The following is a 27384-nucleotide window of genomic DNA, read 5'->3' as shown; positions in this document are numbered from 1 at the left end:
GTATTTTCATCCTCACCTATCATCTTTCAGCTTCATTAGTCTCCGGCCGGCGTATGTTGACAATGCAGGCGTAGAACCATTCCATTATCATCCATTAAAAAATGACAATGACAAATTAGATAAGCATGCAAAAGGTAAGCTCGTTACTTGTTCTGGGAAACTACTACAGATTAGATTTAAAAATATTATATATATATATATATATATATATATATATATATATTATATTATATATATATATATATATATATATATATATATATATATATATATATATATATATATATATATATATATAATGAAAAGGCAGGTCAGAAAAGGCATTGTGATGAATACATCTGTACAATACGAGATTTCTTTAGGGTCGGTAACGCACGCGTAATGCTCCTGGTATTGCAGGCGTTCATAGATTATGGTAACCGCTTACCATCAGGTGAGCCATATGCTTGTTTGCTATCTCAGTGGTATAAAAAAATCGGAATTCTGCACGATGGTTTCCAGGGAGAACCCACGCGGATGTCGACTTGACAGGGTGAGCAATGGGACTGGTCTGCATTACTGATAACCCACCTTCCCCTACACACGTATTAGTTTATCTCGTTGAGTGCGATATTAGCTGACCGATTCGCACTGCTACGACTCAATTCGTTATAGGGTACAGGTACGATGACGATATCTACAAAATGATGATAGCGAGAGAATAATGTCGATTTTATCGACGTTATTAATATCTAAAACAGATTTAATTCAAATGAATTATGAGGACAAAATAGATACGAAAAAAGCGATATTATATATTTATTAATTATATATTATAGCAAACTAGCTTTTAATAAATTGCGCACCTATTTCTTAGAAAAGTCGCTTTCCCTTTCGATTTAATCTTGCTAGTTACTCTGAGTTATACATTGTTATTCGCTCTTTTATTATAGTTAATCTTTTGATATAGTAGTATTAAATGTATTTATTTACTTAATATATAATATATATGTTCATTTTAGTCTAATTATATGTTTATAATATGTGAATACATCAAGTAGGGGGAAAGGGATTGTTAGTAATGGAGACTGAGAATCCCATTACTCGCAATATATCCAACCAGATCGACCTCCTCGCGGTTCCCCCTGGAAACTATCATGGTTAATTCCTGATGAATTCATCATGATGGGCTAACTGGCCTGTTTTCATTCTCATCTATCACCCTTCACTGGTGCTCCGCCAGCGTATCCCGTTAGCGCAGGCGGGGTAACCATACCATTTTCACCCATCAAAAAAAAAATACATCAAGTATTGCTTTTTATTTCCTCTATTAAATAATGCACCACCTACTTATTTCTTGGTTTGCCCAATGGTTGACTGGTAGAGAACATCATCTGGTGTTAAATTCGCAAATGTAGGTACATAGAATTTTACTGTGAATACACAATTGAATACAAAGTTTAAATAAATAAATAAATAAAAATATTACCCAAGTTAATTCCTAGTTTAAACCACAGATAATATATTTCTATATTAAACAACGTTGTTCCATACAACTGATTTGACTTTATTCTTATCAATCATCATTCGTACTCTGCCAACTACTTCTGATAGTGTAAGCGGCATTATCATTCCATTTTCAACTTATATATTGAATTCTTTTGATTTTAACTAATGAAATGATAAAAAAAATTCATCACCCATTTTAATATTGCCCATACTATAGATAATATAAATACTCACCATAGACTTAGCATAACATACACTTACACTTCTTAATCTACGGTACTTACATATCATTACCACATAGTACGTCATATTAACTATGCTATTTCCAAAATCATATTGATACCGCGTACATCGGCGTTTCCCAACATGGGGCCCACGCCCCACAGGGGGGCAATTTGATAGTTAAGGGTGGGCAATTAAAAAATGGACTCGAATCGCTTTTAACCTCTTGCTCCGTGCCATTTAAATGCAATGCTACGACTAGATATCGGTGCCAAATTTAACAAAAAATTAAATTAAAAAAAAGCTGTAAATATTTATTAGGTATAATTTCGTTTGACGTAATCAAAATGGGGCGATTAGAGTTGTTAAGTAAACTTTATCGGGAAAATTATCTATGGGGGCATAATAATTTTAGAAATGTTTAAGTGGGACATGGCATAAAAAAGGTTGGGAAACACTGGCGTACATTACATTTGAATCCAATATATAGTTGTCGTGCGTGAGATATGATATGAGATATTACACCAATATGCATTATACCTATATATGATATGTATCGTTATTACTATTATAATATTTGTGGATATAAAAGTACTCTGTGATTTGTGGTATTGCTAATCCTTATTTTTAGTAACTTTTTCGCTTCCTGACTTAGTGCTTCTGTTTTTTGTTATTGTTATTTACACAGACCTATTAATTATTACGTTATAGTTATTTATTTAGGTAATTAAAGAAAAGGATTTCTAGTTTTTATTTCATATTTTGCAACTGAGGTAAAAATTTGAACATTGAATAAATTTATTTATATTCATAATATACCACAGCTAAAACAAATTCTAATAGGTACCGGCTACTTTTATATATTGTTTGTTTAGCGCATTCTTTTTTTGTAATTAGAAGAAACTACAGAATAACGAGACTACTTTGATTTCCCTTAAATATTTGGTAATGAAAAGTATTCGAGTAAAAATCTGTGTACTACGAACCTACATATTTAAATTTTCCTCTTATTATACATTTTGGACCGTAGAATTATTTTTATAAAAATACCGGTCTTTATTAGACCGGCTACATATTAAATACTTAGGTAAATAACTATACATTTGAACCAATCAGATAAAAAATATATTTTTAGCCTTTCAATACAATTTCATACCCCAGCAAGATACGAATTACTTACAGCAAAAGTTTTAATTTTATACTTACGTAATTAGATAAAAAGGTTATGTCTGAAAAAATATTTGTATGAAAATATAATCTTATTTACTTATTTACCTACTTATATTATTTGTAGTTCAGCTAAACAGAATTTAATAAAGCTTAGGATATTAAGCTACTTACCTATAATGTAATGGTTCTAAATGTATTATTAGAAACATAATTTGTAAACAATTATACAATTTGCTGTAAGCACATATCAAGTTTATTTGTTTGTAATGTTTACAGTACTAACATGGATTCCTTACAATTGGTATCATCAAACAAAATATTTGGAGGCTACCAGAAGGTATATGCACATGAGTCCTCAGAATTAAAATGCAAGATGAATTTTTCTATTTATTTACCGCCACAAGCTGATGGGGACAATGTAAAGCTGCCTGTTATATTTTATCTATCAGGACTCACATGCACTGAACAGAACTTCATTACAAAATCAGGATTTCAGAGGTATATTTGTTCAGTGACTATACATACTTGTTACTCTTTATTACTGAAAATATTTTTTTATTGGTTTATGCTAATTGAGTACCTGCAAAGAAATGATAGGTGAAGAAGTCAAGTACCATACCATACCATAAATAAAAAAATAAAAAAAAAAAAATATGTGAAATATTTGACTATTTCACAGAGGACTTAGATTAATAAAATAATTTCAACTTATTACAAATTTAATTTTAGATGTACATGAAAACCTGCTTTCTAAACACTATACAAAGCAACATTTATTGCAGAAGTATGAATTGTGCTTATAAAAAAAAAGAAAACATGCTCCTCATGGAGGTAATTGTTAATTATTGCTTTTGTGGTGAATGTAGTACTTATCATGTTCACATTTTGCTGAGAATATTAGAATCAGACATGGTAAGAGACAAGACTATCACCATCATTCAGATCCTCTGATTTTGATGTTTTACATCATTGGATTATCTATAGTCAGAAATTTAAATAGGTATAAAGTTTTGTTATTAACTAGATTCATGATTCTTATGAATCTAGTTAATTAAGATCAAGTAGGTGCAGTACTAGGTCCCAACATTCATAAAATTTTTTTGTATAACAGATATGCTGCTCAACATGGAATTATTGTTGTTAGTCCAGACACTTCTCCTAGAGGTGTGAAGATACCAGGGGATGATGACTCCTGGGATTTTGGAGTATCAGCTGGGTTTTACCTTGATGCTGTTATGGATCCTTGGTCCAAACACTATAGAATGGGCAGTTATGTCACTAAAGAATTATATGAAATAATTCAAAGTGCATTTAGTAATTTGGTAGATCCTACTAAATTTGGAATTATGGGACACAGGTAACATGTTAATATATCTACAATCTTCTACTTATTTTTTTAGAGATGCAATTAAAATGATGCTTGCATTTTTGGTGTATATTGGCAGGGTACCAGTGAAGGATGATGATAGGTGAAGATGGAGTTACATCAGCCAATCATGAAGAATTAACCACAATTGTGGGGTCCATTTGGAGGTCAATTTGACAATGTATCGCTAGCAATGGTTCTATTAGATCTCATTACTACAAATCCCTTCTTTCCCCCTAGTTTCACATTGATATAATATTAATATTCTCTGCCAAATTACCCTACCAAACTAGACTTATATTAGCAAAAAGATGAAACTTCTCATTTTTAGCTTATTTTAGCACAGACACATGAGGGAAAGGGATTGTTAGTAATGGGGTCTATCTTCCCCATTACTACCAATAAACCCTATCAGGGCCACCTCCACGTGGTGGTGGGAAGGGATTATTAGAAATGGAGTTTGACAGCCCCATTGCTAGCAATATACCTTATTAGGTCGACCTCCACGTGGTTCCCCCTGGAAACCATTGTGAACAATTCTTTTTTAATTCGTCACGATGGGCTGACCTGCTTTATCCTCACCTATCATCCTTCACTGGTGCCTCGCCGGTGTATACCGATAGCGCGGGTGGAATTACCATTCCATTATCACCCATTAAATAAAAAAGCACAGACACATATTTTTGTGTGTGTTATATATGAAACTAATGACATATGTGATGTCTAGTCTGTGTACAGATACAGTTTTCGATAACAACTTCCCCAGCGCAGTATAACCTCTGTTGAGTTCCTGAGAAACAAAAAACTGAAATGTGGCAGACATTTCAGTTTGTTGTTCTTTGGACATCCTTTGTCAAATAGGTTATTAATGGTAGTAGTTGTATTCGTAATTTGAATACTTATATAATGAATACCTATACTTAGATAATACTTTGCCATGTAATGTAAAATGATAATGGAATGGTCAAATTTTATCTGAATTATTGAACTAAATATTCACGTTATTTATTTTTATTATCATAAATACCTATATAACAATTTCATTATACAAATCTATATAATAATAAAATTATAAATTCTGTTAATTGTTCTTAAGATAACGTCAGTGTTGTTTATTATAACATTGCACTTAATACACAATACCATAGGGTTCTCTTTACCGCAACTTTATTTGTATTAATATTTCTATTATATAATTTAGGTGTAGTTTTTAAAAAGGGTCCCTTAAAAATATGCATATCATCAAGATGTATCCTTTATATTTTTTTTTAATCTGTAGAAAATACTCAATATTAATATTTATTTATAATATCAGCATGGTATTGCCTTATATTACTTTAAGTCGGTACAGTATATTTTAGTTAATCATACTATCATTTATTTCAATTTAGTTGCTTAATATATATTTTTTTAGTATGGGAGGGCATGGTGCACTAGTATCAACTTTAAGAAACCCAGGTTTATTTAAATCAGTCAGTGCTTTTGCTCCTATCTGCAACCCAAGTGCTTGCCCATGGGGTGAAAAAGCCTTTACTGGGTATCTAGGCAAAGATAAGAATCAGTGGGCTGAATGGGATGCTACAGAACTTGTAAAGAAATATGATGGACCTCCACTTACCTTGCTGATTGATCAAGTAAGCATTATATTATTACTAGCTTTTATTCATGACCTCGATCATGTAACCGGGCAGCTTATATCCTTTTCCATTTCATATAGTATGTGTATACAAAATTTCATAGTAATTGTTTTAAATCCTTAAGGTGCTATAAGGTAACAAACAAACAAATTGACTTTCACATTTGTAATATGTAATAAAGTAAGGATCAAATAACTAGCAGTTTTCCGTAGCTTTCTCTGTGTTAATCAGTATATAAAGTTATGTTATTATGTATGTCTTAGGATATAATTTACGCCTGTACCATATTTAATTCAAATCCATTTAGCTGTTTAAGCGTGATAAATAAAATAAATAATTTTATATTGTAGTCATGAATATGACTACAATATAAAATTATTTATAGTTTTTTGTAAATCACTTCAACAGTTGGGCAGCTTTTAGTTTTCTAGCTATAACATATTATTTATAAATAAAATGATCTATCAGTAATAAAAAATTTTTCGCTATTTGAGATATTCGATGATCCATTAGTTTTTTAAATACACTATCAAGACTTAACGCGAAGCAATTGTACGTTTCGACGTGGTGCAATCCGCGTCGAAACGGTGTACGTAATATAAGTGCCAAAAAGCGTACTTTTTAATTTAAATAATCCACCTTCTCAAGAGGTGCGCTTACCAATGAACAATAATTTTAATTAAATTTGTTATGTCTAGGGTGCTGGTGACAAATTTTATAAAGAGAAGCAACTTCTGCCGGAGAATTTAGTAGAGGCATGTCGCTCAGTTGGAGTTCCAGTTATACTGAATTTGCGGGAAGACTATGATCACTCTTACTACTACATTTCTACCTACATCGGTGAACATTTCGATTTTCATGCTAAGATTCTTAAAGCGTAAGCCTAACCAATGACGGAATGCCTGTAAAATGGTATTACACTTAAATGTGTAATGTAACTTTTAAAATCAGAAATTGCATTAATAAATGGGTTAGAAAATAAATTTGTATTGTTAAATTTTTGCATAAAAAGTAAATGTAAGCTCCCATGCTCCAGTGCAAAAGGAAATATGGAGGGTACTTATAGGGGTTTTAATCGAGTTTTGAAAACGATAATTAAATTTTTGTTAAAAAATATTGATTTTCAAAAGTTATTTTTCACTATTAGTTTCCATAAAATATTTCTTAAATATGTTTGTAATTATGAGTTCTTTAACTAATAAAAAATCCCGATAAAAAATCGTGACAAATCTATATTTGACCCCAACAAATGATATAATTAAATAATACGCATTTAAGTAAATGTTATATATTTTTTTGTAAATAAAATTATGTTTGTAATAAATCTTTTATTTTTAATTAGGGTTGACAATTGTCAAATATTTCTAACAGTTCCCCATCCGATTTTAGTTTTTACTGTCTGTTTCTTATAGGAGCTGGCTCATGTCGTATAAATAAAAGGGTGTAATATTAAATGGAGTGACGACCTGAAATGCTTTACAGGGAGTCAGTGGATACCTGCATCCGGCTCAGGACCGTTCTTTATAGCAGTCTATGGGGGAGCCTTATGTCCAGCTGTGGAAGGATAATGGCTAAAATGATGATGATGATGATGAATATTAAATGATTTAAATTAAAACATATTGAGTCAATATATAATTTTTATTAATTCTAACAAAAGAATAAATTTTACCAACAATTTAATAAAAGTATTTCTCTTTATGGATACATTATAACTATATTACTTATGTATTACTCATTATATTCTTTACTACCTGCCAGTATCGTTTTTCCGTAGAGCGTGATAATACTGTAGAAATTTGTCTCTGTTTGCCCAAATGTGTGTGCCACCCCATTCGCACCAAGCACTGGTAAAAAGAGTGAATTATAATGCATCTAAACTATTTATTACAACTTTTATAGCGCAGTGGTAGGTATATATTGCAAAAATGAGACCCTGGGTTCAATTCTTGGTCTGGTCAATTTAGGAAGTGAATTATCAGTATCCGATTTTGGATCGTGTTCTGGATTATGCCCCAAATGTTCGTCCCCTGTTTTTTTATATCATTCATTGGCTTTATAAATAACTAGGCGTATCCCGCGGTTCCGTTCGTGATTATATCGTAAGATTGAACAGCCTTTGACCTTCCTCAAGAAATAAAGTATCATATGCAAAAAGAGTTTTTCAAATAATTGTGGTAGTTTCAGAGATTAGCGCATTCGAAGACACAAACCTTTCTACTTTATTATACTAGTATATATTGAATCGGTACTACATATTATACTTACATTCCAAATAAAGCACCTCCGAGATGTGCCGCATGGTCGAAAAATTTCCATCCAAACACAACTCCAGCCAAGTCCATACTCATTATTGCTTTTATTGCCTAAAAAAAAAGGAAAATATAATAAGTTACTTTAGAAACATTATTGTGAAAAAGGAAAATATAATAAGTTACTTTAGAAACATTATTGTGAAAAAGGCAAATGGCCAAGCTAGGATAGAGAAGCAGGTGCTTCATGTTTATTTTACAAGCAACAATATATCTGCGATTCATTTATGACACTTGACAACTTATAGGACATTATATATTAGTGGGCAAGAAATTTTGTGGAGTTTTTGGTATTTTGTGATTTATAACAGTAAAATGGGCTTGCATACGTAATAATAATTATCAACAAAAAGTATTAAAATTATTTAAAACGTGTAAAAACAGTACTTGTACTGGGAGGTATGTATAATCTGATTTAATTGAACTTAATGAAAATGTAAATAAATAAATAATTGACCCGACCATAGACAGTTTGCTGATGTTCAGTAGTGGTAAAAACAAAAAAATTATTAATTAAATGTTCCCATTTGTTACTAAGAGTTTCTGTAATAATTCCAACAAAACTTGGAACTTTTTTCTCCTAATTAGTAGAATTAACAATGGAAACTGATATTTACCGTTCCAGCAGCGAACGTATACATAGGTAGGAATATTATGCTCAGCCTGGTGTCAGGATATTGCATGCATACGTACGACAATACAGACATGATCGCTCCCGACTGCAAAATAATATTTTAAGTGTTACCACCAAATTCTGCAATAATTTTGAATGTACAAACAATTTACTCTTACACGGAAGTAATACGTTGATTTCAATTTATTGAGAACATTGTTTTCCTTATCTGATGTTAATGGTAAGTATTTAAAAAAAATATAAATTATTATAATAAAGTAGTTGCAAATTAGAAAAGAAATGAATAACAATATTTTTATTGTTTGGATCGAATCCATAACGTCGAAAGATTCTGCAATTTTAATAATAAAATAGCTGTATAATAATACCTATTAACCAACTTTAGAGCTATTTCAATAGTTGATATAATAGTACTTACCGCACCGAGACTAAGACCAGGCTGATTCAAAGCCACTTTATAGAGGAAACTGGAGAAACTACTGATTACACCAGCGCTCATATACATGGCAACAAATTGCTCCTTGCCCAATGACGCAACAGCAGCTGTTGAAAAATAATTATATGGATAAATTTTGTTTATTATATTTTTATAGTAATATGTCTATCGTTTTCCTTACCTGGCATAAAACTATAAAGAACATACATATTTGCAGCCAGATGTAAGGCTGAATAGTGACTGAATGTAGATAGTACCATCGGCAGACATATTGAACCTAAAATAAAAATAAATATGTAACACAAATTTATAATTCTTGCATAAGTATAGTAAATATAGTACCTATAAGCAATTTAAAATAATAAAAAATAAAAAATTAAGATTTTGTTCCATAAAAAAATATCAACATCAATGGTGGCCAAAAAATATTTTGATTAAAGTGAAAGTATATTCTTTCAGATAAAACCATAATTTTCCATATCAGTTTATAAATGACGGTTATAAGGTTACAAACATAAAAATACTACCGAATTGAGAACTTTCTTCTTTTTTTGAAGTCAGTAGAAATCAATGTTTTAATATTTTTCAGAAAAATTTCCAATATGTACAGGACTAAAATTTATATAATTTAAATATATTAAGTTTTATAAGTAATTCAGCGTCGATGATATTTTAAATGGTAGCATACATAATTTGATTGTTATATGAAATTTAATATATTGGAATATCGAATTTAAATAATCTAATAAGTTTAATGACATGTGGGCAAGTCTAAGTACATAATAACATTACTAGTTAAAATGGTACGTGCGTATCTACTTTATAATATTATTATAGTCAGGAAAATATTATTTTAAATAATTTTGGAATAACTCACTTCCTGAAGGATTAGAACAGAAGTACTTGACCATATAAGGTTGTAATGCTCTAACACGCCAGGCGCCAAACACTAATACATTTGCCGCAAGAATGGGATAGAAGACCTTTTCATTATCTTTCAATGAATTCCACCATTTTTTCACTGGTCCTGGTTCAGATTTCTGAAAATTTTAGTTCTTAAGAAACTCGAGTTTGTTAACAATATTTTGATTTACAAAATAGTGTCTCTAATTTACACTAGAGTCAATCAGCAGTCTTCCGAAATGTAATAATATCCTTTAGTGATGTTCAATTGTATGAAAGATGCAAGCCACATAGAGAACTGCTGGAGTTTATGATTATCAACATCAACATTACATTACAGAGTAATAATAAGTATAATAGGATCCTATTTTTACTCTTGATTTATAGGAGAATAGGTGCGCCTTTTTTACCATATATCTTTAGGGCAGTGATTCTCGACCACTGTGCCGCGGCACTTTTGTGTGCCGCCAAATTTTGCAAATATTTAAAATTTTGTCATAAACTATTTATGCAGTGTGTTGTAGTAAGTAAATAATTTTTATCTTTTTCTTTGTATGCCGCCAAATTTTGAAATCGTTAAGTATGTGCGGCAACAAAAAAAAGGTTGAGAATCACTGCTTTAGGGATTACATAGGGCACCTAATCCTCAATAAGTGCTGCCCATGAACTTGATAGATTACAGAGAAAACTAGTTGTATCCCACTTGGCTTGTAGTTAGTTATGCCTCATGAAATCTACTATATAATATAAAAATAAATTTTCAAAACAGTAGTTCTAGAGATTAGTGCATTCAAATTTTTTTGCTTTTTTTATATTAGTATAAATATTGTTTACATAATGTTTTATTAGCAATTTCTTACAAACTGTGCCATAAGTTTCTTTTGTTGTATATTTAACCAGGTGCTAGGTCTCCGGAGCAAAGTAGTTGTATGTGCACGTAGAGTCTCATATTCCCAGATCACACACCCCACAAGACTTGCAGCTGATACCTGAAGTAACCAAGTTTTATTTATTTAGTAACAGTATATTTGTATGGATATATTTCTATATCTTTGATCTATCCTATATCCTTGAGTGGTGACCATGAGTAGGCAATAAATATAGAAAGAAAAAATATATATAAAATATAGAAATAATACAAAGTGGAACCTCTATAACCTATAAAATATAAAAGTGTACTTTCATTAAAATGTTATAAAAGTGGATGAGGAAGAAATGTGTATATGTGTAGAGGCTTTTGGCTCTCGGTTCTCTTAGCTTATTAAATAAAATAATTAGTGTCAAGATAAATTTCTATATTACTTTACTTCATAGACATAGTCACAACTACTACCTACACCATATGTCTGTGATGTGGTCATCACTCAAGGACACACCTCCTGCAGCTGCCATAATATATTCAGTACATAACTAATGGCATGCCTTCTTTAGCCTAAGACAATTTGAGTTCGGTGAACATTTCAACATGTAAGTAATACAGCAAAGACAATCTATATTTTAAAGAGATTTTAGAGTTTGAGTATAGAAGATTTTTTATTTATAATGTGGATAGAGGTATAATTAATGTATTGTAATTATCAAGTGATTTAAAAATTCTTACTCCAACAGTGAACAGAAAAGGTTTCAACAAGCCCTTAGCATTCAATGGGCCAGACTCAATTGGCAGTTGGTCAAGAGGATCAGGATCTAAGCGTTGCCCACGAGTTCCACGACGTGAGTTGTGGAAAGACTTGCGAAGTTGTAGACGAGCATAACTAGGGCTATGGCTCTGCTGCAGGAGTACTGATTTACTAAAACAAAATTTGTTAAAATGCTATAGATTTAATATTATTTTTGTTTTTTTTTTCTCAACTGCTGTAAAAGGAAATATTTATGTAGTATCTATGACTAGCTTAAAGGTGATGACAGACGGACATGAGCATACATTGTATTACAGAACTTCTATAAAGAGGTGTCATTAAATAGTATAAAATAAATATGATGGTCATAAACAGTTAGGTGACATATTGTCAGTTTTTAGTATAAAATTATTGTTTCAGGTTTTAAGAGACCAGCTTGACCTAACAAAACTCACAAAAATTTTCTCATAAACAAATATTTTGTTGAATCTATGAAATAAGTTTTTTTAGTACTACTTTTTTTATGATTTTAATGCTCTGTCACTCACACCTTGTAACTATTACCTATATCAAATAAACATTAGGTATACGGTTATATTATAATGGCAGTACTTACTTATAAATGCTTCAGTAAATTACATTATTATGCCTATTTTGCCCTGGATGTTTTCTATTATTAGTTGTGTAACATATTCATAAAGAGTTTAATCACTTCTTTTATGGATGTTTGATTCATTAATATTTGTTTAATATTTAATCCATTATTAATTACTGAGTTAAATAATTGTATAGCTTCTTTATTAAAGAGGAAAGGGCAAAAGTAATTCTTACCAACTGTTCGTTAATTCAGCAGCACACCAAACATTTCTAAAGAACATTTTAATTTCTATAAGTATTTTTTAAATATGTTTCATTATTAAAAATTCTTTTATAAAGTTTCCGTTTGGATAATTTAGCAAAATTTTCAAGAAATAAAAAATTAAATGTAGGTAACGAAAATATAAGGAAAAACGGGAATTCAGATGACATTGATATTTTGGTAAGGATATAATGACAGTTAAACAAATTGACATTGATAGCTAACTTTTCAATGACAGTGACAACTAAGATTAACAATTATATGCTCAGCATGTTTGTTTTTATTGTAAAATTATTGGCATTTTTTTTGAATGGTTAAATGCAATGGCGTAATGGATGTTATATCAGTGAGAGATCATAAGTGAGGATGGAATCAGGTCATTTAGTCCATGATGACGAACTCCTGGAAGCCACGATGGTTTCCAGGGGGAACCGTTTGGAGGTCGTCCTGACCTAAGATATATTGCTAGAAATGGAGCCATTAGATATGATCCCATTATTAAGAATTATTTCGTATTACTACCTAACTACCAATTTTTTGCTGTGATATTAAAATCTTTTATTATCTATATTAAAAGCAAAAAGTAAATTAACAAAATTACACTTGTCGAAATTTTATACGACAATAGGATGTTTTAATTTAAGCAACATTCTGCTGGTTCCAATTGTTATTCACTTTTATCGAAATTAGATTTTTTGGACCTCTATTTTTTATTTTCATTCGATATTTTTTAAGATAGTATTAAGGATCGATACAAAGATGAGTAGATCAAAATAGATTTTTTTATTTAAAACCTTTAGTCATTTTTTTCTTAAAAAAATAGTTTTTCTTTTTTTTTTGGAAATTACCTATTAAAATTTGTAGATAATGTAGTGATAACTTGCTCTGTGTGTAGAAGCTAATAAGCACATCAATAGATCGAGATCTTCAAGATCGATTAAACTTTTGGAACGTACATTTTCTCAGGAATCGATACCAGACTTTCTGAATAAAAATGCTTCAACAGAATAAGAGATCTATACTTTTGCCTAAGATCGGCTTTTCTACTGGGATTTGGTACCTATAGTGTTAAGTGTATAGTAAGTATAATTTTAGTGTTATCTTTGTTCTTTAAATTTAAGCTAAGAAGGTATGTATTCAAATATAGACCAACGTCTATTAAAAAATATCATGTAGTTTAATGCAAATACATATTGGAAATAGTAAATTAAGATTTTGTTTAATAAAAGCAGACTTTAAAAAGGACTAATTATGAAAGCAACACGGGAATAAACCTCATCGACAAAATGATGATTTATATCGGTCCAGAATTGTCCAAGGTATAGCGTAACATAAAATACAATAACTTGAGATTTAGTTCTACAAAAAGTTCGACTTCAGTAGTGGCAAAACCACTTATTTTGATTCAACAACTAATCTACTAAACCGATTTTGATAACATTTCTATGGGTCTAAACTGAAAGTTCATTCTTTCATATAAAAAAAAAAATAAGTCGGTATATAAATGATTTACGGTATATAAGGAGTTACGAGTGTAGTGAGTATCTTTTTTATGTGTGTTACACATAAAAAAGATACAATTGAATTTCCTTCTTTGTAGAAGTCGATTGAAAAAATAGTACTGATATATACTTTACTCTTATCTAGATACTTTTGAAGACATAATGAGAAATTAAAACTTTGTTTGTGCAACTAGAACAATAGCGGTCTACACTGCTGAAATACCGCAGTTAGAGATGAATATATGATTAACATGCAAGGGTTAAAACAGGTCAGTTGGTTCATTTTGGGAAATTCAAAGAATTAATTTCGTTAATTTCCAGAGACGATTCTTTATGTCGGAGATTTTTTTAGTATATATCAAATTGTGACGTATAACAAATTGTAGAAATGTAATTTTTTTTTCCTTTTTACTAGAAAGATAGGTTTGTGTCTGGGATTTATATTGTGATGATTTCTTCATATACAGTATTTAATAATATTAGTAAAGTATTTTAATAATATGTTATGATTTATATTATTATTATTATAAGAATAAAATTATGATTGTAATCTCTAATTGGGTAATTAGAGTAAGTTGTTAATTTTAACCCTTTCTAATTATTTAACAAATATCTACTAAGTAAAAGTCTTTAAGAGAATATCATACCCATTAAATAAACTAGCAAAAAGATGTAGCCTACAAACAATATAGTATTTGTTTCCATCGAGTATACCCAACTACCTATTCATTACCAATTGTAGTGAACACTTAATTGCCTATAAGGTATGACATAAAAAATCATATATAACTTTATATGAAACGCACTGGAGCCGGTTATAACGTGTGATTGGGGTTCTTTTACTAACGAACAAACATTTTTATTGTGCTCTTCAACATAATAAAGAGGGTTGAAGAGCAATGTGTGTATCGCGCATGCCCCACAGTACCTAGTTTAGAGCCGGTAACTCGCTTGACCCTCATCAACTTCAGTCTACAGCTGAGAAGCCTAAGGAGATAGATCTTGTGCTTTGGCATCCTCACGTTAGGAATATAAAATCCTATAATTTTTTGAAGTAAGTGGCTCTATTCTAGTTATTCTTGTTAAATTATATGATTTAATTTTGGTCATGCTTTATCTTTGTAAATATAGTGCGACGCATTTAGATATTGACAGGTTTAAAAATATACAGATGGTGTTGACGAAATTAGAAAATATAGTGACGCAAGTTATTTCAAATATGGTGAAAGATAGAAATTCAGCCTTTTTTAGTATAATTTTTCGATGCAATGTATTTATGGAAAAATGTGCCTATAAATTTATAGCACGTCTTTACATCAATTTATGGAGTCGGCAGTCAGCCGATCGATATTTTCAGTAGCCATGTGACTAGTCTATCAGACATGACTATTATTGTCGTTGTTTTCAAATGAAATGAATTTTATATTTGTATAACAAACAGATGTAATGTTTTTTTTTTTGCAGAAATGATGAAGCCAAAATCTTCAAGACCACATTACCCTCTTGAAAAGCTATATAAAAATCAACCTTTGTGACGCACGGCAATTGTAACTGGAATTACTATACTATTTTAAATTATAAGATTATTTAATTTTGGAATCGTATTTAGCTTCAGATATTAGTCTATACTTCTGTATTTAGTTTATATTATTTTTATATGGAATGACGAGAAATTCAACTGTTGGATAGTTGAGAATGGGGAGGATTGTTATGGAAAATTATTGAAAAGTAATTAGGAACTTATTTAATTAAGCTTCTTGTTAAATTACGCTTTAGAAACAATCTGGATAGGTGCTATTGGTATTGTTATTCTTCTATTACATTCTAAACAAATTCTTATTGAAGTAAAACTTCAGAAACTGCAAGTAGGCAATAGGAGCATTTCTCTAAGTGGACCTAATAGCTCTGATATCGGTAATCGATTTTATTCTACGTTGTAAGATACACTGTGAGTAGTATGATTAAAAAATTTATTAATTAATAAGGGTTTGCCATTTGGGGAACTGAATTCCCTTTAGTAAATGATATCTGTAGTTGAAGTAGCGAGTTCTGATTTCATGTCCTGTTACTGTCGTCAAATTTTAGGCATTTAAATTTTTTTTATATTTTTGTTCTGTAAGTTTACGTCTTATTTTATTTAATAAAAAATTTGTAGACATTTGTTTTAAAAAATAAGGGGAGATAGGTGCTTATATACGAAAATGCAACAGTTGTCATTGGAACCTTACTCCGAAGACTTATTATGGTTAGTAATTTGTGGGTTCGTAGTGGCTTTTATATTGGCGTTTGGGATTGGGGCCAATGATGTTGCCAATTCTTTTGGTACCAGTGTAGGATCGAAGGTCCTGACGCTCACTCAAGCCTGCATATTAGCAACTATATTTGAGATCGCAGGAGCTGTGCTAATTGGTAAGTATATTTATATCTATTTTAAAATCTGTTGAATGTTTTTTTTCTTATTTTCATTTTGTTTTAATAAAAAAAAATTAGGCCTTCATATGAAATTTTTATACGTAATAAAATTATATTAAGTTATTTTTATAATACTACTATTCAAGAAATAATATATAATCAATTAACAAAAGAAATGTTATTCTAATTATTTATTTAACTTTGATATATAGATAAAATATTGTGATTTATTAATTGTATGTATATTAAATTTTATAGGTTACAAAGTATCAGACACAATGCGCAAGGGTATACTGGATGTGTCGTTGTATGCTTACGGTGGACAGAAGTTACTAGCAGCAGGATGCTTGGCTGCCTTGATCGCTGGAGCGGCGTGGCTCATCATCGCGACGGCATTACGGCTGCCTGTTTCCGGCACACACTCCGTAGTTGGAGCAACCGTTGGATTCACTCTCGTCGCTAAAGGGCCAGTCGGAGTGCGTTGGTCGACTCTTGGTGCTATTGGTTAGTTTCTAGCCTCAATAACCTTATTTATAGTACTTAGCTAACTATTTGTGACTTCATCTGCGTGGATAATTGCGAAATATAAATTGTCTTACTTCCTGAAAACTAATGTGACGCTATCTAGAGGAAATCAATATCATCTTTATACCAAGTCTTCTGCAGGATAGACAGAGAGGACCGAGAGCTAAAGCGTCTGTACTTATATAATTCGATTTCTTGCTTCTTTCACTTTTATTGACCACAATATGTTGATTTTTTTGATATCTGCATCTATTTATTTGCATTGAAATTCTGTATCGTTAACCAATCATGTACTTATATAATTCGATTTCTTGCTTCTTTCACTTTTATTGACCACAATATGTTGATTTTTTTGATATCTGCATCTATTTATTTGCATTGAAATTCTGTATCGTTAACCAATCATGTACTTATATAATTCGATTTCTTGCTTCTTTCACTTTTATTGACCACAATATGTTGATTTTTTTGATATCTGCATCTATTTATTTGCATTGAAATTCTGTATCGTTAACCAATCATCTCACATTCTTTACATACTTTCAAACGCTTCACTGATTTTCCGTTTCATTATATTAGAAGAAGGGTAAAAATAAAGATGGACGGTATCTACTTGTGAATCAGACAATTAAATTTATTAACAATCTATTTTCAGTGCTCTCGTGGTTTATTTCGCCAGTGCTAAGTGGAACAGTTTCAGCGATATTATACTGGCTGGTACGCCGGTTCATCCTTCGTTCTAGCCAGCCGCTGGCGGCGGGTTTGCGTGCGTTGCCGTTCTTTTATGGTTCCACTATAGCAGTTAATGTACTCAGTGTTGTTCACGATGGTCCCAAATGTAAGTATTGTTATTATATTCATCACGTTTATCTTATTTTTATTGATTGAATGAATGAATGAGTATACTTTATTTGCATTATATAATAAAGCAAGACAATAAATATAACGATACAATGGTATAAGTACAGTATGGCGGTCTTATTGCTGAAAGCAATCTCTTCAAGACAACTTTAGGGTAATGGACCAATTGTTGTACACGTAGGTATGATAATAAGATAATTATTTTTATTAGTTCTTTTAAGCAATTTATAATGGCAAACAAGCAGCCGGCCCACCTGATAGAAATTGGTAACCGTCGCCCATAGATATGAGCAGTAGCATGGCCATAACAGAGTATACTGTTTCTACCGTACACGGTAGATCGTTTAGTCACTAATGATTTATGGGGATACCATAATAAAATTACTTAATTGTTTCTTTACTGTTTACAAACTTAATCAATTGCATTTCTTAATTACAGTGTTGGCGATGGATAAAATACCTCTTTGGATTGCATTAGTTGGCTCGCTGGCGTTGGGAGCTTTGGTAGCAGGAGCTGTTCGTCTTTTTCTTGTGCCACATTACCGTCAAAAACTCGTCTCACCACCAGTTAACTTTACATTAGGATTATCCAACGGTATTGTACTGCATCATAATTTATCCAGTTTATTTAAGTATTAAGAAAAGGTATAAAGAAAAGTAAAAACATATTCTTAATTTTTTTATCGACTGAAAGTACTAACATCTACGATTGAACTTATTGATGTTATCAGCACCTTAGCAGTAAGAATCAATAATATGTTGATTTAATTTCGACCATTTTCATTTTTTTTTCTAGTTTGTTATTCTGAATATATTTATTGACTAGCTGTATCCCGTGGTTTTGTCGCTGTAAATCAGTACATAATCCTTTGCCTATATCAAACTTCATTCAAATCCATTCAATAGTTTTACATGAAAGAATAACAAATATCCATCTATACAAACATATTCATAAACATTCGCATTGGGGGGGGGGGGATTGTTAGTAATGCGGACTACGAAGCTTCGCAATATACCATTATTTAGCATTATATATAATTAGCATTATATTCTGTCAGGTCGACCTCCACGTGGTCTCCCCTGGAAACCATCATGCTGAATTCCACGAGTATTCATCACGATGGACTAACTGGTCTGCCTTTTCATCCTCTCTCGTTAGTGTTCTGTCAGCGTATACTGTTAGCGCAGGCGGGATTACCATTCCATTATCATCAATTAAAAAAAAACTATCACATTTATTGTAGTAGTAAATAAAAAATATAACATTGGCCCTAAATATTTCAGTATTGTCTATATTATTCATATCTGTATTGGTCATGTTAAATGTTATTGCGATTTTTTTTTATAGAAACCACGCCAGCGAATACACCGACGCACGCAAAGAAAAATAACGTGCCGCAGCGTCCTACTTCCCTTTTGTCTGAAGATGGGAAAATTCTTGAAGCGATAGCAGAAAGTGCCGAAATGGTCACACTAAGTAATGCTGACAGAGTTTCAATAGGTGTGAGGGAGATGAACGCTAAAAATCGTGCATTATTGGCCACTATGGACGATTGCAGTATACTTTCCCGTAGCCTGAGCCCTCCAAATAAATCACGTTTGCAGTTGATAGATGCTGACCCACAATTGAACACACTCAAGTATATAGATGAAACATTAAGTTGTTGTAAGAGCTTAGACTCCGCTCAATTGGCTGGCATGGGCGAGAGTTACGACTCGAGAAATGGTTTCCTAGGCGACTCCTGTGATACGATAGCGCGTGGTGAGTTCGATAAATTGGCAGCCACTAGAATACAGGCAAATACAGTCGAGTTTGAAACACCACCTCCTCGACAAGATAAGGTAAGATTATTTTTTTCATGACAAAACCATTTGATATTACCACCATTTTATTATTACAAGTATGTCTTTTGTGCTGGTGGTAGATTTGAAAGATATAATAAAACTGTTATTAAGGATGTGATTAGGTAATATTGACTTTAAATATTATTTTGTATAAGAAACAATCTGAACCAATTCAGTAGTCCATTAATATTATCTATACCTATTCATAGCGATGCATGCACCTTTTTATACTATTTGAACATTGTCAATGTTTCTGTTTGACATCCCGGTCGGTTTCGTTCATATGTATTTTTAAATTATGTAGGTCTTTGTAAAAATTTAAATTTGGAATTTAAACTTTTTACTTAGAAGAATATCCAATATTTGTTTTGATAAAGCTAGATACTTTTACAGAAATAAAAATAACATAATATAACAGGATAATTGAATATCCACATTTCATTTGTACATTCGTTTTTAGCGTTTTAGTTTTAAGAAGCTAAAGATATATTTTTCGCTTGTTTTGGAGGTAAGAATTATGTTCTATATAAGCAGAGGTAGTATAAGTCATGTTTCCTATAGGGGCCAACAGCAAGCGCATGGAGTATAGAGTGCGAGGGCAGGAACACTCAGCTGCCACCTATAACGCCGAACTCGAGTGCGGCGCCGCTGCTTTGCGCCGCCACTCCGCCACCACCTGCACCGTCAGCGCCACCACCTGATACGTTGAGGCTGTTCTCTTTCCTACAAGTCCTCACTGCCACATTTGGTGCTTTTGCACACGGCGGCAATGACGTAAGGTAACGTCTCATATGTTTTAGCTAGAATACCTATCATCATATCAGCCTTTAACTGTCCACTGCTGAACATAAGTCTCCCCCTGGGGGAGGGGGGTTGCTAGTAGTTGCCATGCTTGGCAGGTGGATTGGCAATCGCTGTCAGGCTTTAGAAATGTTTTAAGAGGGACGCTGCTGTCCATCTCTCATCTTGCCTTAGCTCTTACGACTCCCACGGTAAGGGAAGGGGTTGCTTATTCTACCACACGCCTGGCCACATGGCCAAGAACAACGTAACACAGCCAAGAATTACGTAACTTTTATGAAGACTCATGATTTTTTATAATTTTTATCATTCCCTACCACTCGTTTGTACACATTTGCATAATGCGATTATTATTTGATATATATATATATATATATATATATATATATATATATATATATATATATATATATATATATATATATATATATATATATATATATATATATATATATATATATATATATATATATATATATATATATATATATATATATATATATATGGTTCTGCAACAAAAAGGTACATAAACACCCTTGTGGTGCGTCTATTATGTGTCCGTCTGTTCGTTTGTGAGGAAGAGGAAGATAATGGTGTTCAGTTGTTCCATTACTAACAATACCAAACCCGCTAGCAATATACTCTATTGGGATGACCTCGAAAACATGGTTTCCTCTTGAAAACTCGTAGTTAATTCCTGATGAAATTGTTATAGTGGGCTAACTGGTCCGTCACCTTCCACTTTCCATAAGGTGAACCGTCATCTTGTTTGCAATTCCAAGTTGCATATAAAAATATGTCTATTATTTTCAATTTATTTAGTAATGCCATTGGACCCCTCGTAGCCTTGTGGTTACTGTACTCGGAGGGCGCAGCACACGCTACAGCCGAGACTCCACTCGCTATTCTGGTGTTTGGGGGCGTCGGGATTGCACTGGGTCTGTGGTTATGGGGACGTCGTGTTATACGCACTGTTGGCGAGGACCTCACCAGCATCACGCCTGATACGTGAGTGATTGATAAAATAATGTTGTAATTGTTGACATTATTTGTTAATGAAAATATTGTCATTTTTTTTTTATTTCAGTAATTAGCAATTTTTTGATAATTTACTAAAATGGATTGAATTAATAATATAAATATATATGACATTCTATTTTTGTTATGAGAGGGTTTACTGATTGTTATATTCAATTTGATATCAATATTTTTAACGAAATCAGGGATTTTGAAGCGAGTCATTCTCTATATAATATAATAAAAAAGTAACAGTTAAGTTTTTTCTCCGTTTTCCTTAGTTAAATTTGCATTACGAAGTGGGTAATAGATTTAGAAAAAATACTATTTAAAAGTGCTTATAAATAAGTTTATATATGCATACATACATTAACTTAAAAAATTGAGCTTCTTTTTTGGGCAGTCGTGTGGAAAGGAAGAAATTAATGACGTATATTTTTTGTTCAGCGGGTTTACAATCGAGCTGGGTGCTGCGTTGACAGTACTGGTAGCAAGCAAAGTCGGGCTACCAGTGTCGACTACGCACTGCAAGGTTGGATCCGTCGTCTGCGTCGGCTACTTTTCGGAGAAGGCCGTCGATTGGAGTTTGTTTCGGTATTTTTTTTTTTACTTTTTTATTTCATTTTAGAATAAATAGTAAACATATTGAAGTATTTTATACTATCGCATTCATTTAGGTAGTTCAGTAAAATAGCATGCAATATCAGAGATGTATATTTTAGGAGAAATTTTTACTCAGTTCACACTGAAACTTACAGAAGTGTGGCGATAATGGAATTTGGGCATAATTAATGTTAGAAATTAATAGATACAATTAATATTAATAGAAATTTATGCAATTTTAAATATTTCTGATTAATTATTCAAAATCTGCTCAAGTAAAACATTCACCATAAAGTCAGTTACTACATACATACTAAACTATTTGCAACTAATTCATCTTTTGCTTCTAAAGTTTTCAAATAACTTTTTGCATCAAGGGTCACCATTAATAATCTGTGGCTCGAAAGGGGGGAGGGGAGAGGGTATGGAAAAAACATGAAATATCTAAAGGAAAGAGGGAGGATGGGTGTAGTATACACTCAGTATTTATTTTTTCGTTGAACACGCGATTTCTATACCGAAAAGTGGCGCGTGACCTTGAAAAGTTGTAAAAAAGAATCACGTGATTAATGGACAGCCCCAATTTCAAATTTTAAGCGATACCATAACAAGAATCCTTTTGCGTAATACATAAATAAACCTAAATAAACATAGAAAGATTGGAATGAAAATGTGACAGAACATAAACAGGAACCTTAGACAATAAAGAGTAAACAACAAAAAAACCAGCGATTTTAATCGTGACTAAACACACCATTAAATGAATGATCTACGCAATATGGGACAACATGGGAGTAAACGTGATAGGTTACGAGAATAATTATCAAAATAGATATTAATAATACCTGGTTCTATATTTTACAGAAAGTTAATTTTAGACTAAATAGATTTTTTACTAAATAGTTCTTTTTTCATTTTTGTATAAGTTCTGGACATGAAATATCTAAAGGAAAGAGGGAGGTAGGGTGTAGTGAGTGTATTTATTTTTTCGTTGAACACGCGATTTCTATACCGATTTGTTTGATTTTTTTGTATATACCAACCTAAAGGCGTAACATTTATTTCTGAAATAATATCAATTATGGTAATACATAATGACGTATTACATAAAATTCTCCTGTTTGTTTAAATATTGTTTAGTAAATTAATAAATTGTCTATTTTTTATACTATTAAGATGGTAAATAACCAGCACCTGATGGTATGCGATTAGCGTAACCTGTAAAATTTTGCGCGTAACCTCTATCCTTTTTTTAAGAACCGTGCGACTTTTTGGTAAACCTCGACAAGGAGCTTATTCCATACGAACTACCTTTATCATCAGCCATTAACTGGTGCAAAGAGGTTTTATAAAACATTAATCGTGTGGGGTTTTACATAATGTTTTTATATATATTGAATACTTGACCTAAGAAGTAAGTGTATTACTAGAGAAACCTAAAATTTTTTTTAAAGAAATATGTATCAAAAACTGATAAAAAATTTTTACTTCCTATAGTTAGTAACTTAGCTAGTACAAAACTTTTTATCTTTTTCGATTCTAGTCCCTTTTTTGGGAGAATGTATAGTTTTATGGTTAGAACACGCCAAAGGATCTTTTAATGGTTTCGATTTCATATAGACAAATAGTACATTTTAATCAAAGTACCAATTATTTTTCAGTAACATCATATTCGCATGGGTGGTGACACTTCCCGTCGTCGCGGCTATAGCGGCTCTTGCTATGTTGGCACTTAGAGAATTTATTATAACATATTAAGTATAATTTTAAAGACATAAGTATATGTAATTGAGAAAAGTAACAATGTAATACAACTTTTTGTTTTAACAGTTTCTTCGAATTAATTTAAAAGTATTCTACAGGACGACTACGGTGCTTACGTCGCAGGCGATTTGACAACATTTGTAACAAATATATGAAAGTTAATTAAATGCCAATTGTATTTAATTACATACAGATAAATGTGTATGTTAAGCCAGTATATATAAAGTTGCAAAAATAAATAAGACAAAAATAATCGTGTTTCCAATAGTCTAGTCGTCACATTTCTTATCGTCTTTGTACTTTCTGTAATGTTGGACGCATATTAGGTACATTTTATGACTAATGTCACGCTCTCAGTGATTCCATTATTTTGTATTGAAATTATTGAATTTATTTTTGATAACAAATATGGTTTGTGATTCATTTTAATAATTATTTCCATTTGCTAATTCCAAAATAGATTCATACGCTGAATGCGCAGTAAAAGTACATAGTAACATGCATTTAATTTCATCATGAAGATGTGATGTGAAACTAGTATCGTGAAAGTTTTGGTACTGATGGGGCCATAAATTTAGAAGTAGTGTCGATTACACGATATTAGTTTCACACTTTACAGGCCTCTGAAACTAGTCTCATCAAATTAATTTACAATATGAAACTAGTTCATGCACAATGCATGAAATTAGTTTACTGTAATTTTAGTTTATCGGATAGGGGTTCGGAAATATGAAAATTTAGGTATTTCAAGAAATTACTCTACACTGCATCTACCTATTTTGCTGGTTAAAAATAGTTTTTCGGATTCATGAATCTGAACTATCACTGAGAATTAAGTATATAATACAGTTTTAGTTACCTTGTGAGTAGATATAAGCATTTAAGGTATACATATAATCAGAAACAAAAGAAACAGTTTAACAAATGTCAATAGACTCTGTGCGTTGTAGAAGTCGGTTTTTTTTTGTGAAACACAATTTTAACTTGTATTACTCTTTGTTCTAAAATTGTAGGAACAAAAATTTTTGTAATCGAAGTCAATCTAATAATCATTATTTAATGTATTCTTGAACCTCTGAATTTTCTTCTATAGTTTCAACAGCACCATGATATATGCTTATGTATGTACTCGTAAGTATGCATGCTGTAACATGCGCAGAATATAATTCGCGAATGGTTTCAGTTTTGTTGCTAGATTATGCAATAATTTAATAAAACAGATTGATGATTTAGGTACTCATTTATTAAATATTGAACCATTTTGCATCATTACTAATTATGATGATTTCAAGTTCCATTTCTGTAGAATAATTCTGATGTTACAAAATTAAAATAAGTATTGATCGTTGGCAGCGTCAATTTTACTGTATGATCTCTTAGAAATTAGGATATCTGTCAAATCTAGCCAAAGTATGGTCAAAATTAATAAAAAAGAATGGATAACAATTATTGTTTTATATACTACGTTTATTTTCAAAATTACCGACAAATCATCTGTTTTTATTTTTGGAACTGTTAATAATGTTATGAAAAAAAAACATGGTTGCTATTGCTACTTAGTATTGTTTAGAACATCTAAGTGACTTTTGTCTATGATGTATTTAAAATATCTAAGTACCTAAGCAGAAGCACAGTCTATTATTATTGCATTATTGTTAAATAAATCTAGTCCAAAAATTTAAAATATATATTCATTTTACACCCATATATTTACCCATACATTATTATTAAATCTGTGAAACATATCTTGGGGCAAAAGTTTAAAGATATATATACCTATTTACGAGAATAAAAATCTCTTGAGGTGTTTGATCGACTTTAACAATATGCAATATATGCGGATTACTTATAGCCCGCATATATTGCGATGTGACTTAGCATTAAGTGTCACGGTGTTTGTTACCAAACTCCTCCGAAACGGCATAATCGATTTTTATGAAAAGGGTAACCCACCCCTAAATATTTTTTTTATTTTATTGAAAAATTTTTTTATTTTTATTTTATTATGATTTAGCATTGAAAAATACATACAAATTCCAATTTTCACGCTTTTACGATCAACCCCTGTTTTTTAATCCTGATTTTTATATACCGCAATAGGGTTGTAAGGTGTAATATAATAATTTTAGTAGGATAAATTTTCATGTATAGTTCTCGAAATAATGTATATAGTAAAACAACGTTTGATAAGTCAGCTAGTTTTATTATACAATAAATAATACATAAAATAGAATAAATAAAAATAATACATTTTGCATATTTGAATCTCTTTACATTCAGAGGGAGACTTTGTACAAAAGTAGATTGCTTGGGTACCTCTGTCCCATTCGTGCTTCAACCGTGAAGCAGTTGTGTTTGCATGGCTGTGTTTCGGTTTGAAAGGTGGGATATGGTGTGGATTTACTGGGTACAGAGGAATAACATCTGAGTCCTCAGGAATGGCAACGCATGGGGGGTATCATGGGCGAAACAGTATACTCTGTTATGTCCATGGTACTGCTCATGTCTATAGGCGACGGTTACCACTTTCCATCAGGTGGACCGTCAATTTATTTGCCATTGTAAATTGTATAAAAAAATTCAGTAAATAAATAAATAAATCTTTTTTTCACACAAAGTTGTGAATATGGACAATTTTTTTTAATATTAACTACTATGGTGGCAAACATATAGCCCGTCTGATGTTAAACCGGGTTACTTTAATTGGTTTTTCTACTTCCTGCATCCACGCGTATCTAGTAGCGGATTTTATTTAGTATACAAGATCATTTTTATTTGTTAATTATGTCAGTTATATATGAGTATTATATCATCACTGTGAATATTGTCATAGTAATATTCCACACAGGTTCTTTTAATTTAATTTAGGACCCGAAATTGAAATATACAGTACTTAGGTATTTATTTGCATGCGGTTACAGCATGATACTACAACGGGCATTCAGCAGATGGGACGTATAAAGAATAATTTTTAAATGACTTGTAGATACATAGGTAAACTAGATAACGTACTAATGAGGACATTGGATAACAAAATTGCCTGGTTTTTCAATTTGGTATTAGTCACCGAATAAATGGAATAGTATTATTATTTATTAATACAAACATCAAAATAGATTCCATCTAAGTATTTGGAAGACTGATGAAATTCTACCGTTGTGCAATAAGTTATTAATATTCTATGTGTAGTGTAACTTTATCCAGCTGATTACAAACAAATTTACAAGCTATTAATAAAGTAAGTAAAGACAAAATAAACACGAACAAAATTCTACTAACTCATCTCCAACAATATACCAGAGGGAGACTTTGTACAAAAGTCAATTGCTTGGGTACTTCTGTCCCATTCGTGTTTCAACCGTGAAGCAGTTGTGTTTGCATAGCTGTGTTTCGGTTTGAAGGGTGGGA

General features: G+C 31.4%; 3 protein-coding genes across 11 annotated transcripts; 2 read left to right on the top strand and 1 right to left on the bottom strand.

Annotated features, from left to right (window-relative positions):
* Positions 1–2203: 2203 nt before the first annotated feature.
* LOC113522694 (S-formylglutathione hydrolase) lies at positions 2204–7207 on the top strand. Of its 6 annotated transcripts, none has more exons than XM_026908468.3 (5): positions 2204–2318; positions 3157–3378; positions 3992–4237; positions 5661–5880; positions 6582–7207. In XM_026908468.3, exons 1-5 carry the CDS (start codon positions 2257–2259, stop codon positions 6762–6764), a joined length of 933 nt encoding a protein of 310 aa, XP_026764269.2. In that variant the 5' UTR covers positions 2204–2256; the 3' UTR covers positions 6765–7207. The 6 variants fall into 6 exon arrangements, with proteins under 6 accessions (XP_026764269.2, XP_026764271.2, XP_026764270.2 ...); XM_026908470.3 differs by having other exon boundaries at positions 2298–2433; XM_026908469.3 differs by lacking the exon at positions 2204–2318 and adding an exon at positions 2326–2483.
* Positions 7208–7510: 303 nt separating this feature from the next.
* On the bottom strand, positions 7511–12828 carry LOC113522642 (presenilins-associated rhomboid-like protein, mitochondrial). The gene is made up of 9 exons (XM_026908399.3): positions 12619–12828; positions 11769–11958; positions 11029–11157; positions 10143–10305; positions 9447–9542; positions 9248–9372; positions 8813–8914; positions 8152–8249; positions 7511–7730 (listed from the first exon to the last, which is right to left on the bottom strand). The coding sequence occupies exons 1-9, from the start codon at positions 12663–12665 to the stop codon at positions 7634–7636; spliced, it is 1047 nt and encodes a 348-aa protein (XP_026764200.2). The 5' UTR covers positions 12666–12828; the 3' UTR covers positions 7511–7633.
* A 2246-nt stretch (positions 12829–15074) lies between these two features.
* Positions 15075–25970, top strand: LOC113522975 (sodium-dependent phosphate transporter 1). Of its 4 annotated transcripts, none has more exons than XM_052897853.1 (10): positions 15075–15202; positions 15613–16557; positions 16819–17064; positions 17741–17923; positions 18386–18541; positions 19295–19788; positions 20353–20570; positions 21415–21600; positions 22057–22203; positions 23874–25970. In XM_052897853.1, exons 2-10 carry the CDS (start codon positions 16350–16352, stop codon positions 23968–23970), a joined length of 1935 nt encoding a protein of 644 aa, XP_052753813.1. In that variant the 5' UTR covers positions 15075–15202; positions 15613–16349; the 3' UTR covers positions 23971–25970. The 4 variants fall into 4 exon arrangements, with proteins under 4 accessions (XP_052753813.1, XP_052753814.1, XP_052753815.1 ...); XM_052897854.1 differs by lacking the exon at positions 15075–15202 and adding an exon at positions 15318–15398; XM_052897855.1 differs by lacking the exon at positions 15075–15202 and adding an exon at positions 15320–15370.
* Positions 25971–27384: the final 1414 nt, after the last annotated feature.

This window comes from Galleria mellonella, unplaced genomic scaffold, assembly GCF_026898425.1.
Source record: "Galleria mellonella isolate WM207_F2 unplaced genomic scaffold, CSIRO_AGI_GalMel_v1 utg38, whole genome shotgun sequence".
Taxonomy (NCBI): Eukaryota; Metazoa; Arthropoda; class Insecta; order Lepidoptera; family Pyralidae; genus Galleria; species Galleria mellonella.
Note: the sequence above shows the minus strand (reverse complement) of the source record. Positions and strands in the feature narration are given on the sequence as shown.

Excerpts from the sequence above, each read along its gene's own strand:
- LOC113522694 (XM_026908468.3), top strand. The coding sequence starts at position 2,257 with ATGATATGTATCGTTATTACTATTATAATATTTGTGGATATAAAAGTA. Across the intron at positions 3,379-3,991 it reads ACAAAATCAGGATTTCAGAG|ATATGCTGCTCAACATGGAA; the intron begins GTATATTTGTTC and ends TTTGTATAACAG. Across the intron at positions 5,881-6,581 it reads TTACCTTGCTGATTGATCAA|GGTGCTGGTGACAAATTTTA; the intron begins GTAAGCATTATA and ends TGTTATGTCTAG.
- LOC113522642 (XM_026908399.3), bottom strand. The coding sequence starts at position 12,665 with ATGTTCTTTAGAAATGTTTGGTGTGCTGCTGAATTAACGAACAGTTG. Across the intron at positions 11,959-12,618 it reads GCTGAATTAACGAACAGTTG|TAAATCAGTACTCCTGCAGC; the intron begins GTAAGAATTACT and ends ATTTTGTTTTAG. Across the intron at positions 8,915-9,247 it reads CTGGTCTTAGTCTCGGTGCG|TCGGGAGCGATCATGTCTGT; the intron begins GTAAGTACTATT and ends ATTATTTTGCAG.
- LOC113522975 (XM_052897853.1), top strand. The coding sequence starts at position 16,350 with ATGCAACAGTTGTCATTGGAACCTTACTCCGAAGACTTATTATGGTTA. Across the intron at positions 16,558-16,818 it reads CGCAGGAGCTGTGCTAATTG|GTTACAAAGTATCAGACACA; the intron begins GTAAGTATATTT and ends TAAATTTTATAG. Across the intron at positions 17,065-17,740 it reads GTCGACTCTTGGTGCTATTG|TGCTCTCGTGGTTTATTTCG; the intron begins GTTAGTTTCTAG and ends ATCTATTTTCAG.